Source organism: Pituophis catenifer, unplaced genomic scaffold, assembly GCF_029215685.1.
Source record: "Pituophis catenifer annectens isolate HBS135680 unplaced genomic scaffold, rPitCat1.0.hap2 SCAF_2, whole genome shotgun sequence".
Classification (NCBI taxonomy): Eukaryota; Metazoa; Chordata; class Lepidosauria; order Squamata; family Colubridae; genus Pituophis; species Pituophis catenifer.
The window spans coordinates 233,862,853-233,877,359 of NW_027256882.1; the positions used below are offsets into that span (position 1 = coordinate 233,862,853).

The 14,507-nt window shown below is 34.1% G+C and overlaps 1 protein-coding gene across 3 annotated transcripts in view; it reads left to right on the top strand.

Annotated features, from left to right (window-relative positions):
- Positions 1-14,507, top strand: part of DAPK1 (death associated protein kinase 1) — a 71,732-nt gene that overhangs the window by 19,867 nt on the left and 37,358 nt on the right. For all 3 annotated transcript variants that reach the window (XM_070938682.1, XM_070938684.1, XM_070938683.1), the window contains exons 3-5: positions 2,556-2,777; positions 9,959-10,097; positions 10,707-10,836. In XM_070938682.1, the coding sequence (XP_070794783.1) occupies positions 2,556-2,777; positions 9,959-10,097; positions 10,707-10,836 (491 nt within the window). The remainder of the gene's footprint in view (positions 1-2,555; positions 2,778-9,958; positions 10,098-10,706; positions 10,837-14,507) is intronic.

Here is a 14,507-nt window from a genome sequence, read left to right on the forward strand (position 1 = left end):
TTGGAATGCTGCAAGTTTATCACTGGTAATGAGCCACGAAGGGAGTAATCAGTATGCATTTTGTATTTTGAGAAAATTGCTGATCTCTTTTTATTTTCCATCTGCTCAAAACAGAGCTTTTTTAGACCTACATTTTATATCAGTATGTTTAGGTGTCCCTAACTGTCTTTAACTTGTCAGTGGTTAGCAGCTGAGTTATCAATAGCATAACACAAATTATGATTTGCAAATCAGTTTTAATTTCTGATGTAGTATACTAGTATAACAGAACTGTTTTCAATTTGAGGGTAGTATCATGATTAAGAAGTAGACTTGCACATATATCTGATCTTTATGTAAACTAATTATCTTCCTTTACATTCTTTTTGATTGGTATCAGTGCTTACTTAATTACAAACAATGTAGGCTGGTGGCCCCCAGGGGGAGGGCCTTCTCTGTGGGGGCTCCCACCCTCTGGAATCAGTTGCCCCCGGAGATAAGAAGAATCCAGGACCTCAATGCCTTCCGTCGTTCCCTGAAAACCTATCTTTTTCAGCAAGCCGGGTTGGCTTAAGAAGAAATTTTAAATTTTTTAAAAAAAATTTTAAATTCTTTTAATTAGTCTGTGATTCTTAACTTTCGGGCCAAAATTTATATATATTTTTAAATGTTTTAATATTTGTATTCTATGTTTTTTATCTTGGCTGTACACCGCCCTGAGTCCTCAGGGAGAAGGGCGGTATATAAATTGGAAATTAAATTAAATTAAATTAAATTAAATATTACAGCACGCTTTACAGTGATTTTAAAATTCTACTGTTTATTCCATTAGTATCAGTTTTGGCACATGTTTAGTAAAGTGATGCTTTTGAATGCTATGGCACGCCCCCCCCCCCACACACACACATTTTATGATATATTTGAGGATATTGGTGATTCTTAGAAGTAAACACTGCAACAGATACTTTATGCATTTGTTTCTACTTGAAATCCTGTAACTAATGCTGAAAGAGTTATAGCTGATAGATACTCTGTCATTTTTTTTCTTTTTCAGGTTTTATACATTCAGGGGTTTTATATTTTCAAACAAGCTTTCCCTTCATGCTTAAATGGATATTGAAAAGTTATTTACAAACAAATGGTCAAAACACATTTCAGAAGTTTTATTTTCATTCATGTTTCCCTGGATATGTTCTTTGTGTACTTATTTGACCTCCAAATTCTAACATTAACATATTAATGACTTTTCTAACTGTACTGCAATTGTTACCCAAATTCTGAGTGAAGTATACCTAACATAAAGATAGGTAGGTAGGTAGGTAGGTAGGTAGGTAGGTAGGTAGGTACTGGCAGATACTGGTAGATAGATACCGGTAGATATTAAGTAGAACTAAGCAACATGGTTAAGAAAAAAAGTTTGCATTGTATAAAATAGTTTCAAAATTTTTGAAAACTGCCCTGCACCATGTACTGTAATCATATCCAATGAAGGAAGGAAAGAAAGAATAGAGAACCTGCTTGAGCAAATCTGTAAAATTTACATGTTTAAAAAACCAAATCATTGTTTTGTCAGGATTGACATGATTTTATTTTTCTACGAATGCCAAATATATGGAGATTGTAAATGGCCTGTTAGAAGGATATAGACCTAAACATTCTTTTTAAAAATTAATTATAGAGAGGAATGTGGTTTGAGATGGTGAGATTGGAACCAGAGATGTAGAGGTCAGATAGAACTAATTAGACAGACAGACAGACACATTTAGCAGATTTATCCCAGTCTCAAAGTTAGGTTAAAAAAATGACTGCAAGTCCATTAATTTGAAAAGGTGGGAGGAAAGGCTGAAGATTTAACCCTAGGGCTGGCCTATATAGAGAGCTGTTCATTACACAGATTTACTACATGTGACTTTATTCTTGTCTGCAGTAAAGCATCATATTTAATCATGTCAAGTCTGAAGTTTCTGTTGTTTGCTAGTTATAGAATGCAAGATTGAGTTTCCGGATAATATAGATACTGCCATGCTGTGTGAAGCCTGACAGCAAAAGTCAAACGGGGGTGGGGAATGACTTATCTTTTAATCTTTTTGTGAGTACTACCATTTTTGATGATGAAAGAGTAAGTTGAAAAAGATATAAATATAATAGATGTTCTAATACAAATATACATTTTGATTAAATTTAAGTTCATTTGAAGGCTTTCCAAAAAGTGGCATATTTTTCTGTTCACATATTTTTATTTCGGTAGAGCTGTAGTGTTTTCTCTTATCCCCCGCATTGCAGTTAAATATTGGCTATATTTAAAATGTGAATGTGTTGGCAGAAAGTTTTATCTTAAACCAGGATAAATGCAAAAAAATTTGTAGCTTTGCTCCATTATTTGATTGATGTGATTTATATTTCACCTTTCTGTATTCCTACGCAGGATTTACTAAGGTAGCTAGATCAATGATCGGAGTCAACATAAGACAACATCCTGTACTTTTGTGTAACAGTTCTTATTTCCATCAAGATATTGTTATGCCTTAAAAAGCACTACCTTTCTTTTCTTTTTCTTCTTCTTTTTTTTTTTTTAGTGGCCAGTTTGCAATAGTAAGAAAATGCCGTGAGAAGACCACTGGGGCACAATATGCTGCAAAATTCATTAAAAAACGGAGAACAAAATCCAGTCGTCGAGGAGTGAGTCGCGAAGATATTGAACGAGAAGTAAACATATTAAAAGAAATCCAGCATCCCAATGTGATCACACTCCATGATGTCTATGAAAGTAAAATGGATGTAATTCTTATATTGGAACTGTAAGTAATTTTTAAGTTGTTTGAAATGACCATTTTGGAAATGAAGCTTTTGTATCAGTTTTGAAAATAAGGATTATCCCCTCTCTTTCCTCCTTCCCACTCCCAATAATTATCTTTGCATTGGGAGGTTCATTCTACATTTGCTCATAAGAATAGAATAAACAGTTGAAAATAAAAGGCATTTTTATGCAGGGATCTTTGTCTTCATGTGCTGTAAAGCGTGAGTACCTTTGAAAATTAATCCTGAAGATTATCTGCTTGGAAAGACCTGAGCCTGTTGAATTTTAACTTTTAATAGTGCCTGTTTCTTTTTTGATCCATGTACCTTTTTCTCTCATTAGTATCCAGTTTTGTCCTCGCCTTTCCTTCCCCCCACCCTCCCGCCACTACTTCTGTTTTCTTCCTTTCCCTGCTTTTTATTTTTATTTCTTTCTCACCTGTTCTTATATAAAAGGGAATGAAACGTCTCTGATAGAGAAGTATGTGTGGAGGAGAATAGTTGGTATAAGCAGATGGGGACCAATTGTTTTTGTAAATAGCTTACCATATTTAAAGATCATTAATTTTAGTTAACAATTAATATAGGGGCTTTTGTTTTGCATTTCTTTCTTCTGCAGACAAAAATGACAATACATGCTTTTGTGGAATAGCAGGAGTAGAATTTTCTAGATTTAGTATAGCTGGTATTGTCAATCCAGGGGAAGGATTGACAATATATCAAATAAATCAGTGAATTTCTGAAAACTGGGTTTCATTTTGAAGATCACTGCTCTCATTCTACCAAAGCAATGTTGGAAGCAATATTCCTTGCCTTAAATCAGCATCTTTTAAAATGCTGCAAATCATTTGCAGACTGTAAATTATGTTTGTGCTTTCTTTTTCTCAGCACAGGCAACTTGAGCTACAGCCACAGCCTGTTTTATTTCCCTTCCAGCTTGATTCTTTAAAATCCCTTTTTCCACTCTTAACTTTTCCTCTTCCTTAGTGTCAACTGCTTCTCCTTTCTTCATCCCCACTGTAATTCCTTCTGCAAGAGCAAAACCTCAAGTTCGTTAGAGTGCTGTTCTTGGTTGAACAGCCTGAAAGCAAGACTCAGTGACATATTTTTCTTTTTCACAAACACGAGACCAGTTTTTTCCACAGTATTCCCTTGTGCTTTTTGTTCATTCGCTGAACTATAAAAGCCTATCTGAGCAAAACAAGAGAGCCAGATAGTCTTAAGGTCTGAATGGCCTAAGGAAGCAACTTGTTCATTTCTGACATATACATTGGAAATGTACCTCATCAGTTTTCTTTTTCAAAATCTGCTGGAAACATAAAGCTATAATTCTTAGAACTATAACAGTTCTGTTATCATATGATGCAACAGTATGATGCTGTGGGATCAGGTTACCCATACTTAGCAGTATGTGATGTTCTAATAAACAGAAATCAATTCTATTAAAGAATATCAATTAATAGCTTTGCAAATCTTCCAGTGAAGCGTTGCTGATAAATGAAGCACCCTGCTGGATCTGTTCCTTGAAGCTGCCACAGCCACTTGAAGCTTGCTATGTTGGCTTTGAGGACCTGCCAAGCTTTAGAGCACTTAATCGAATGATCTATACAGTTCTAGAGTAGAATATAGAAAACGTTTAACTTGAACATTTGTTCCCACTAATTCATGTTCTTGTAATTATTGGCTAATTCTCAGCAGTTATGAACAAACTAGAAAATGTCATGTTACTTTTTAAAGAGTGAGGAACAAATGAATTAACGTTACGTGAAAAAAATTCCAGTGCATTTAAGTATACAGTCAGAATAGTCACACCTGTAGAGGGCATATCATCAGAAATAAGATTTTATGAGAGACTGACTGTCAGAAGTTTAACTTGACTGCCAGATTTTTAATATTGATGTTTTAAATATATTTATGTATTATGCTGTTTTATTATTATTGCTTTAATTGCTGATTCGGAGCCACCAGAGTTTCATATGAAATGGGTGGCTATAGAAATGTTTTAAATAAAAAAATAATTTTGTAAAATTTCTGTTGATAATGTTTTTTTTTTTAAATTTTTTAGGATACTTCTAAGATTAAGTTGTTTGTTCTTTCTGTATTAGTTGTTAGCTTTTATAAATCTTGGCTACTCTCTTAACTTCAGAAGATTTGTCTGAAGTTGAAAGAACATTCTTCACTTAAGATGGATATTTAGAAAGGACATTCCATATGCTAATCCAGGCAGGAGTTTTGTTTTCAGTTTAGTTTAGAATACTTCTCATTCTCTTTTTAAGATTGAATGCTGTATGATTTATCATTTTTTCTTCTTGGAAAATAAATGGATGGAAGGGAGGGAGGGAGGGAGGGAGGGAGGGAGGGAGGGAGGAAGGAAGGAAGGAAGGAAGGAAGGAAGGAAGGAAGGAAGGAAGCCATCTTCCCATAAGAAAACTCAATGGGGAAGCTGGCAGGAAATCAGAAGTCATTCTCATTCCCAATGCTGACTCCTGGTCATGTTGTTTCTCTGTTTAGATAAAGAAATATCTTTGAAACGATGACCTAGTGGGACACGAGTTGTCTACTTTAAAATAGAAAAATCAGATCCTAGCTATTTATAAATGAAGGATAGCAATTCAAGATTGGTATTATAGTAGATATGAAAAGCAAGCTCTTCATGTCCAGGGTTAAAGACATATTATGATTTTTTTTTATTTTTTTTTTTGGATTTTAAATCTTTCCCTGCATTAGACCTGGAGTGATAGAAGGTATTATGCCAGTCTGAGAGCTTTCTTGGTTAGGAATTAATCCTCTTTTTTCCTTGCATGGAGAATCGGTTTGCACCTCCAAGCAATACTTTCAGATTGTTCTCTAGATTCCATTTAAATGGTGAACATGTAGTTGATAAAGCATGTCTTTTATAAATGACATCTATAATGTTCTTACATCCAATAGATAGAAGATACAGTATCTATATCGTGCTTTAATACTTTACTTTACCAAGCAAGAAACGGTTTTTAACATTTATCAAGCAAGAAAAAGTCTAGCAAATTTAAATCTTTGTATGAATAAATTATACAATGAGCTGATTTGCTAATATGAAAACCTATCATGTTAATCTAATCTTTGTTAATATTGCTGATTTTTCTGGCTACTTTCAGTGAAAGTCCTTTTAATTTTGTTAAACCCACTGGGATTAAAAATCTCCATGGACAATTCTTTAGATAGTGCCTTAATTATTTAATTGGTTCATTAATAAAGGCATATAAGTATGTTGGTGCTAATTCATTAAGAGAGATAATGCTGTTTTTCTACACTAATCTGTTTCACATTAAATGCTTAAGACCTATAATTATATCTTGTGGGATATAGTTTGTAATCCCAAAGCTTGGGTAACAGTTTGCTTGCTAAAAAAAAAAAAGAATTATTTTCTGGTATAATGTAATCCACTTTTCTTCCCAAAGAAAGAACGAAGCATCTTCTCGTTTGCTTTAACTGCTTTTATTTAATTGCCTTTATTTATGTGAGATCTTTAATTTAAAGATTAAAAACCTATTGGTTTTTAATCTTTATTTCATGTAAACTTGCTATGGGCCTTCTGTGTTTCATTTATATAGAAAACTTAATAAGTACTTTGAGCCATTGCAATAAAATAAAGATATTTACCGTATTTTTTGGTCTATAAGATACACTTCCGCCCCCCCCAAAAAAAGTGGGTGGAAATGTCTGTGCGTCTTATAGAGCGAAAGTTGCCGAAGCTCTGCCCGCCCTCCAGCCTCCACCTCCCAACAATTTGCCTCCTTACAGCAAACAGTCTGGTCAGCTTCAGCACAGCCTGATTTAGCATGAGCAGCTGATTGGCAGTTGGATCAGCCTCCCAGAATACCACCAATCAGCTGTTCCAGGCTGCTGGAATCACTGCTATCACCTATTGCCGCCTTCACGTGTCCCATTTTTGGTCCGTTCGCCTTTGAACCGGCCGAAAACAGGACATGTGGAGGCCGAAAATGGGGCACGCGGAGGCGGCGATAAGCAGCAGCGGCAAAGGGTGATGACGGCAGTGATGGGCAGTGCAGCCTGGAACAGCTGATCAGCGGTATTCCAGGAGGCCGATCCAACCGCCAATCAACTGCTCTTGCTAAATCAGGCTGTACTGAAGCTGACCAGGCCTTTTGCTGTTTGCTGCAAGGAGGCAAATTACTGGGAGGCAGAAGCAGATTTTTTTTCTTGCTTTCCTCCCCAAAATCTAGGTACGTCTTATGATCTGGAGCGTCTAATAGTGCGACAAATATGGTAAATTGTTTTATTAAAAAATGCTTTTTTGGGTGTAATAAATTGTAAACCATATGAACTTATTAACTTCAAGTGTTTTGCTCTGGATATCTTAATCATAACACTAAAATATGCTTTCTCTGTTATTCACATTTTAATAATCAGTGTAAATAATTTCTTTTAAATACATCTATTTGTTGATACAAATTCTAAAATACATTTTAAACACAGATTATATGTACTGGGCAAAACATTTATATTGATAAAATGTTAGAAATCTGAAGCCATGAATGGTTTCAAAACTTGTATTGAATAGATTCTTGCTTTGATGTGTAAATAATCACTATCAATACAGTGATTCATTTATTTTTCATTTGTAGTAAAAGAAAACTTCTTACATTTTCAGTGGAGCTTGAATAAGACAGCTAAGGTGCTATAACTTAAAATAGCTCCTCCTTTTATGTTCAAATAACATGTTGCTATTATTTGTGGTGGGGGGGTAATATATCTATAGTATAGCATCCGAAGTCTCAGGATGTTGTGTCTCTTCTGCTGTGGTCTATCACTGGATAATATTTTGTTTTTGTGTAAAATTTATCTATAGGTCTGTAAACTCTATTGCAAATATTGGCAGAATAAACAATATAAAGTAATCATAAACTGACGGAAAAGCCTTGTGCGAAGAGGAGCTTATCACAAATTTTTTTGAGCAATAATAAGCATAGAATATAATTGTACATGTTGTTTGAGACACTTGCATATGTTTTCATATTCGAGTCTTAACAATTCATATAATCAATTGTTACTGGAAAAATATTGTATATACGCTATGAAGCATTAATTATGAAGGCTATATTGCATATTGAATTGTGGTTACCGATTCCATATTCTTTGTATCATCAATCATTCGGATTTTTGTGTCACAAGATAAGAGATGATGTCTGTATAATGTAAATGCTTCTTAGCTAAGAAAACCTTCCCAGAAGCTGAAGTCAGAAGCATCTGATTAGACCTTTTAAAAACAGGATGACATCTATAAGATGGTTGTCCCTGTAAAGGTCTAGACTAGATTTAGTGGCTAAAATCAGTAGAAATGGGAATTTGGCCTTTGTCATACATACTTGTTATTTCCAGATTGAATTACTTGATGTTTTTTGTACAACTGCTTTTGAAAACTGAACATTCCAATTGTTCAGCATGAAACAGCCAGATTGTTAACCGATCACAGAGAACATACTGTGCCTATTTTATGTAAGTCTGACCAATCTACAGTTATTTTCCAAGTACAATTTAAAATACTGATATTTGTCTTTAAAGCCCAAGTGTTCTGGCACTATTGCACATGCCTATTTCCATATAAGCTTCCTCATTTATTAACAACATATAATAACGTTCCATCCAGTGCTTCAACATTCATATACTAAGACAGCTACACCACCCGTCATAGCATACAACAGTGATGGCTAACCTATTTGCCATCATGTGCCAAAAGCGGGGGGAATGCAGGGTGGGTGGGTCGCGCACGCGCATTTCCACACCCATAATTCTATGCACCCTGCCCTCCCTGCGCATGCACATGACTTCCTCCCGCTTTTGGCATATGATGGCACGTGGGCCTGGTAGCCCTGTTTTTCGCCCTCCCCAGGCTCCAGAGGCTTTCTAGGAGCCTGGGAGGGTGAAAACGGCCTTCCCCACTTCTCCAGAGGCCCTCTGAAGGCTGGAAACAGCCTGTTTCCGACTTCTGGTGGGCCCAGAAGGCCCAAAAATCAGCTGGCCAGCGTGCATATGCACACATGTGAGCTCACATGCCCACCAATATGGCTCTGCATGCCACCTGTGGCATGCATGCCATAGGTTCACCATAATGGGCATACAACAAAAGCTGGGTCAACAAATTATGTTATTTAAGAGAAATTCATCATCAAAGTATATAAGCATTACTTATTAACTATATTTAATTAATTTAGTGTAATTTTAATATGTTAATATTACATCTTAGTATAGTTAATATTTTAATTAAATCAGAGGTTGGTTGCCTGTTGCCTGTTGTTTGTATTGTGGTCTTTAGCATGACATCCATTCAGGAAGTTGGTCTCCTTAAAAAGTTTCACTCTTGGTCTAGGATGGTGGTTGTAAGAAGAGATACCTCATGAAGTATTTCATTGCTAACTTGAGAACAACTGATAGAATGGAGAAAAAAAATATTAATCAGAAAATATGCTAAAAAGTACCATAGATCTTTTTCATGCTGGCTAAAACTCAACACTATGAGAATGTGATAGATAGAATAGGAATAGGAATGTTTTCATTTCTGATTTTTTTAAAAGTGAAAACAAAAATATTTAATAGTTTTATCAATATGTATGTTCCATTCAAAGACTATCCAATAATATATAGAACATATGAAAGTGTGCTGTAATATTGAAAGACTCATTTAATTTCTATGACTTAGAACACATTTGAATACAAAGGAAAATAGATTTTACATCATAATTGGAGAATAACCATGTGTCATATTTTTCCTCCCACTCTATTTTTTAAACTAATGTTTTGTTTTTAAGATATGACATTGCTGTTTATCTTTTGCAAAGATTTGCCAGTTCTGCTTTGTTTAAAAGTGATTTTAAGCATGTTTTCGTAAATTAAATTTAAAACATAATTGCTAAAATAAAGTAGCATGAAAAATACTTAAAACATTTAACCAAAAGAATATTTCTGAGGTGGAGAAGTTTTTTAAAGGCCAAAAATCTTTATAAATCTTTATTAATGCTTGGCAACTTTAATAAACATTTTAATAGTTTTCAAAATCTATTCATAATCTTTTAAAGCTTTTAAGAGTATATATTTTTCTTCATAAAATGTGCAGAATCCTTCACATTTGGGTTTTTTTAATGAAAAGTGTTCAAGTCATAATTAAAGCTCCTATTTTTTACAGCGTTGCAGGAGGTGAACTCTTTGATTTTTTAGCTGAAAAGGAATCTTTGACTGAAGAGGAGGCCACAGAATTTCTCAAGCAAATTCTTAATGGTGTTAAGTATCTGCACTCTCTGCAAATTGCACATTTTGATCTTAAGGTACATTGAACAAGCAGCTTTTTCAAACCTTGGAAATGCTACGTAAAATACCCCTTACAATTTGGGTATCCAGAATAAATGCTAATGTAAAGTTTTGTTCCGGAAAACAAAAGATTTTTTAAAGGTTCTTTATATGCCAAGACTAGAATAGATTGTAATGGAATAATAGAATAAAGTAGGATATAATAGATTACTGATTACATTTATGGAGTCATATCTTTATGGATATTCTATACACAGTATACATTGGGAAACTCTTATATGTATGTCTGCATATAGTTGTATATTGGTATTTGTCCAGCTTCATTTTATTAGAGATAAAAAAAATCCAGGGAGAGAGGTATCCTCAGGTATCATCAAGATGGGATAAATGATGAAATGATTACTTACCACTTTTGTATGTACACTGTTATAATGTCTACTGAAGAGATAAAAGTTGCATCACAACGGTGCAATACTACTATTGTCATTTTGATGAAAGCCTAAATCCTGCAGACACTTCTTGTCAAGAAAGGGCTACATTTACCCATAAGAATTTATCATTAAAAAAAAATAAAGTATGACTGTGGTTTGGAATTGCTCACATACAATCAATATTTTTCCTTGAAGCCTGAAAACATAATGCTGCTGGATAGAAATGTACCAAAACCACACATCAAGATCATTGACTTTGGCTTAGCACACAAAATAGATTTCAGCAATGAGTTTAAGAATATTTTTGGGACACCTGAATTTGTTGGTAAGTATTACATTTCATTATTTTGCTACTATTAAAATTTGTCTGATAGTTTTAAGCAGACATATTCTTGATAGTCCACCTATTGACATATTTGATTAATGTAGTCCTGTTTTTGTCCTTTGCTTTCTGTACTGAGATTAAAGATGGGTGATTGGAGACAGAGTTCAACATTTAAAAAGAAAAGCCAAAAAAGGACCATTAATTTATAAAAATCATCTTTTCATTTTAAAATCCTTTTTGGCTACTAGATGTATTACTTACACCCCGATTCCCAAAATCTCCTTGGACACTTATTCTAACTATCTGCCGTATATGACTGAGGAAGATAATAGAATTAATGTTATCAAACTTCATTTGTTGAGGAAAAACAATGAAGAGAGCTGTAAATATCCTATCCAGAGTAGCTATTTTGCTACTGTATGACACAGAGTGCTAGATTGTGGTGGCCCTTCTTAACATTTCCGATTAGAAATTCAGTTTTTTAGTTTTTAGCATTAGATATGATACTGTATTGAAGATTGTAATGTAGCACTATAAGACTTATGCTACAGTTCCCATAAAGTCTCATAAATAATTGCTTGCTGTTCAACATCACCACAGTATATAGTATATTTCTTGAGATACGTCATCAGGGAACCCGGAATTTAATTTTAATTATGAACTGATTATATTCCATTCAGTTTCTTCTTTACATTTATCCTTATAATCTGTATCTGGAATAAGTGACAGATTTGGATAAGAGTAATTCCATACAAATAAAACTCCTGTTGATTAATGATTTATCAGTTTCGGGAAATGGTATTCCTTCTGTTTTGGATGGATTTAATCAGGTGCTGGACTTTCAACTGGAACAAAGAGCATGTAGCATATTTTGCAAGCTTTTTACTGATGTACCAGTTACATTCCTTTTTGGGGAAACATAACATGGCTAGTTACCCACTCTCTATAATAACGTCCACACTAGATTACTATAATATAGCCCTTGGGGCAGTGGTGAAATGTAAAATTTGTTACTACCGGTTCTGTGGGCATGGCTTGGTGGGGGGAGATGTGACTGGATGGGCGTGGCCAACTTTTTTTAAAAAAAACTTTTAAAACCATTTTTTCTACAACCTCTTCGGCCCAGTGGAGTTGCCTGATCATCAGAGGTTTTTTTTACTTTTAAAAACATTTTTTCTGCAACCTCTTCAGTTGAAGAGGTTGTTTAAAAAATGCTTTTAAAAGCCTCTGACGATCCCAGATGAGCTGCACGATCATCAGAAGCTTTTTTTTTTTTTAAAGCATTTTTTCGGCGGAAGAGGTTGTAGAAAAAATGCTTTTAAAAATAAAAAAAATGCCTCTGATGATTGCGCAGCTCAGCTGGGCATGGGGAGGAGGCAGGGATTTTTGCTACTGGTTTTCTCAACCACCTGCCGCCATCACTACCGGATCGGGCAATCCGGTCCGAACCGGGAGCATTTCACCCCTGCCTTGGGGCACCACTTGAAGATCATGTAAAATATTCTGGCTCCCTCCAGGTGTTTTGAGATTAGAGTGTGCAGAATTCGTAAATATCATGGGCTATGTTTCATCACATCTGAGTTGAATAAGGCTGATCAAGAAACTATTTTAGAAGATGCTAATTTAATTATTGAATGTGAATTCCCTACACATATGGTAAATAGCTTACTTATTTATACATGGAATTAACTAAAGAAATTGCTTTGATATGTATGGCCTAGTAATTTAGAAACCAGCTGTTCAACAACTAAACCTAATATTGAGGGTCTTGTACTATATTCCACAACTTCTGATGTCAGAAGGGAGGAAATAACTGGCATCTTCTTTGTAGATTTGTCATTCTGTGTTTCATCTTGTACTTTTCTTACTTTCTCAAGAACCAAAGAAAGCATGTCCTGTCTTAAAAAGCTACAGTATGATATATAGGTCTGTCCATGACCACAATGCCAGTTTGCTCTGCTTTTTCCATTGTAGAATCTAGTATTATTTGCAGTTGAGACTAGCTCTTTTGTTAATTTAAGAGGGAATTTAAAATATATTTACTCAGTTTAGATTTTTGTTCATGATTCAGGATGACATAAATTTAATTTCACATATTGTCAATTACCAAGAACCATAAAATGGATGTGGCAGCATATTTAAATACATAAGATAAATAATATTGGCTACTATGGTAGGAGCTTTTTTTATATTAAAGATGAAAGCTTTTGGTGCTATTGCTAAGAGATTTTAGGAAGATAGTATTTATTTAATTAATTTAGGTATCAAATTATTCACTAATAATTTATAAGAAAGGGATTAATATGTGATTGAGAATAAATCCTGTTAACTATATTTCATTTTAATTATACGAATGAATACATGAATAAATAAAATTTAATTTTGGGTGTTGCTCCAAGTATTGTCTTACAGAGTGTTATGCCTATTGTATATTTAAAAGTGTCAGTTGTGAAAAGGTATTTGTCTTGTTTTGCCTGTTTGTTTTTTCTCTATAGCTGTTCAGTAGGTTTGAAACTTTTTTAATGGAACTGGGTATGTTTAATTTGCTGTGAGGAACTTCTGGGATGTAAATCTCTACTAAAATTATCATTTGAATTCATTTGAATGATTTAAATGTGAATCATTTGAAAAAAGACTATAGACAGCAGGAAAGTTTATGATATTGAGGAGGAAAATACAGCTGAGTAACCAAAAATCTGATATATCTCTATTATACATTTAAGGAAGGAAAGATGAAAAAAAATAAAGAGTTAATACCTTTTTTTTTAAAAAAAGCAGAAAACATTTAACAATTTAAAATGAGAAAATATAAGAATTGAAGTAAGGTGAAATTAAAGAGAGTTAAATAAAAATGTCTGGATGTTTAAGTACAAATATAAATTAGTGGGAAGCAAAAGCACAAAGAAGTGGAGGCAATATGCAATTTTAAGTTATTATCCACTGACAATAAGCCAGTAAATGTATCAAATCTGTCATAAATATTTCTAAAATAATTTTTTTTTCAATAAGTGGAAATGACAATGCAGTACATTCTTATAATACAGTACCTACAAGCAGAAAGAAACAATGCATAAATATATTTTGAAAAAGATTGACAGATTTCTGTACTTATTTTAGTACAGCATAAACAAAAAAGGAAAGTGCCACCTAAATAGAAACCAGTAAAGAAGATTGCAAGATGTTGTTATCTGCCAAGAACCTATAGGTAGCAGCAGCTGGCCTGGCCTGCAGCAGGCTTCCATTTGTCTGGTGGGTTGGGGACCAGGTGAGGCCTCCAGAGCTGCCTCCACCTCCAAGGCACTCTCATGTTCCGTTTAACGTGAACAATCGCTTAATGATCACAACTGACAGAGCTTTGATTAATGACCAAGTTTCCAGTCCTAATTGTCACTAGTCGAGGACTACCTGTAGTTTTTCTATGTTTTAATAAGAAGAAACAATAGTTATTACACACAAGAAATTAAAATAATAAATTGAAATCTAATTTCATACACACACACACACACACACACACACACACACACACACACACACCAAAAAACCCCAAGAACATCAGGAAAACAATATAAGCAAAATAACAGTACTATATAGCAAGCATTTAGGAGAATATTTACTGTGTATTTTCAATGTATAGTCTGTGTTACCATATCATTCTTAAGAATTGCCTATTC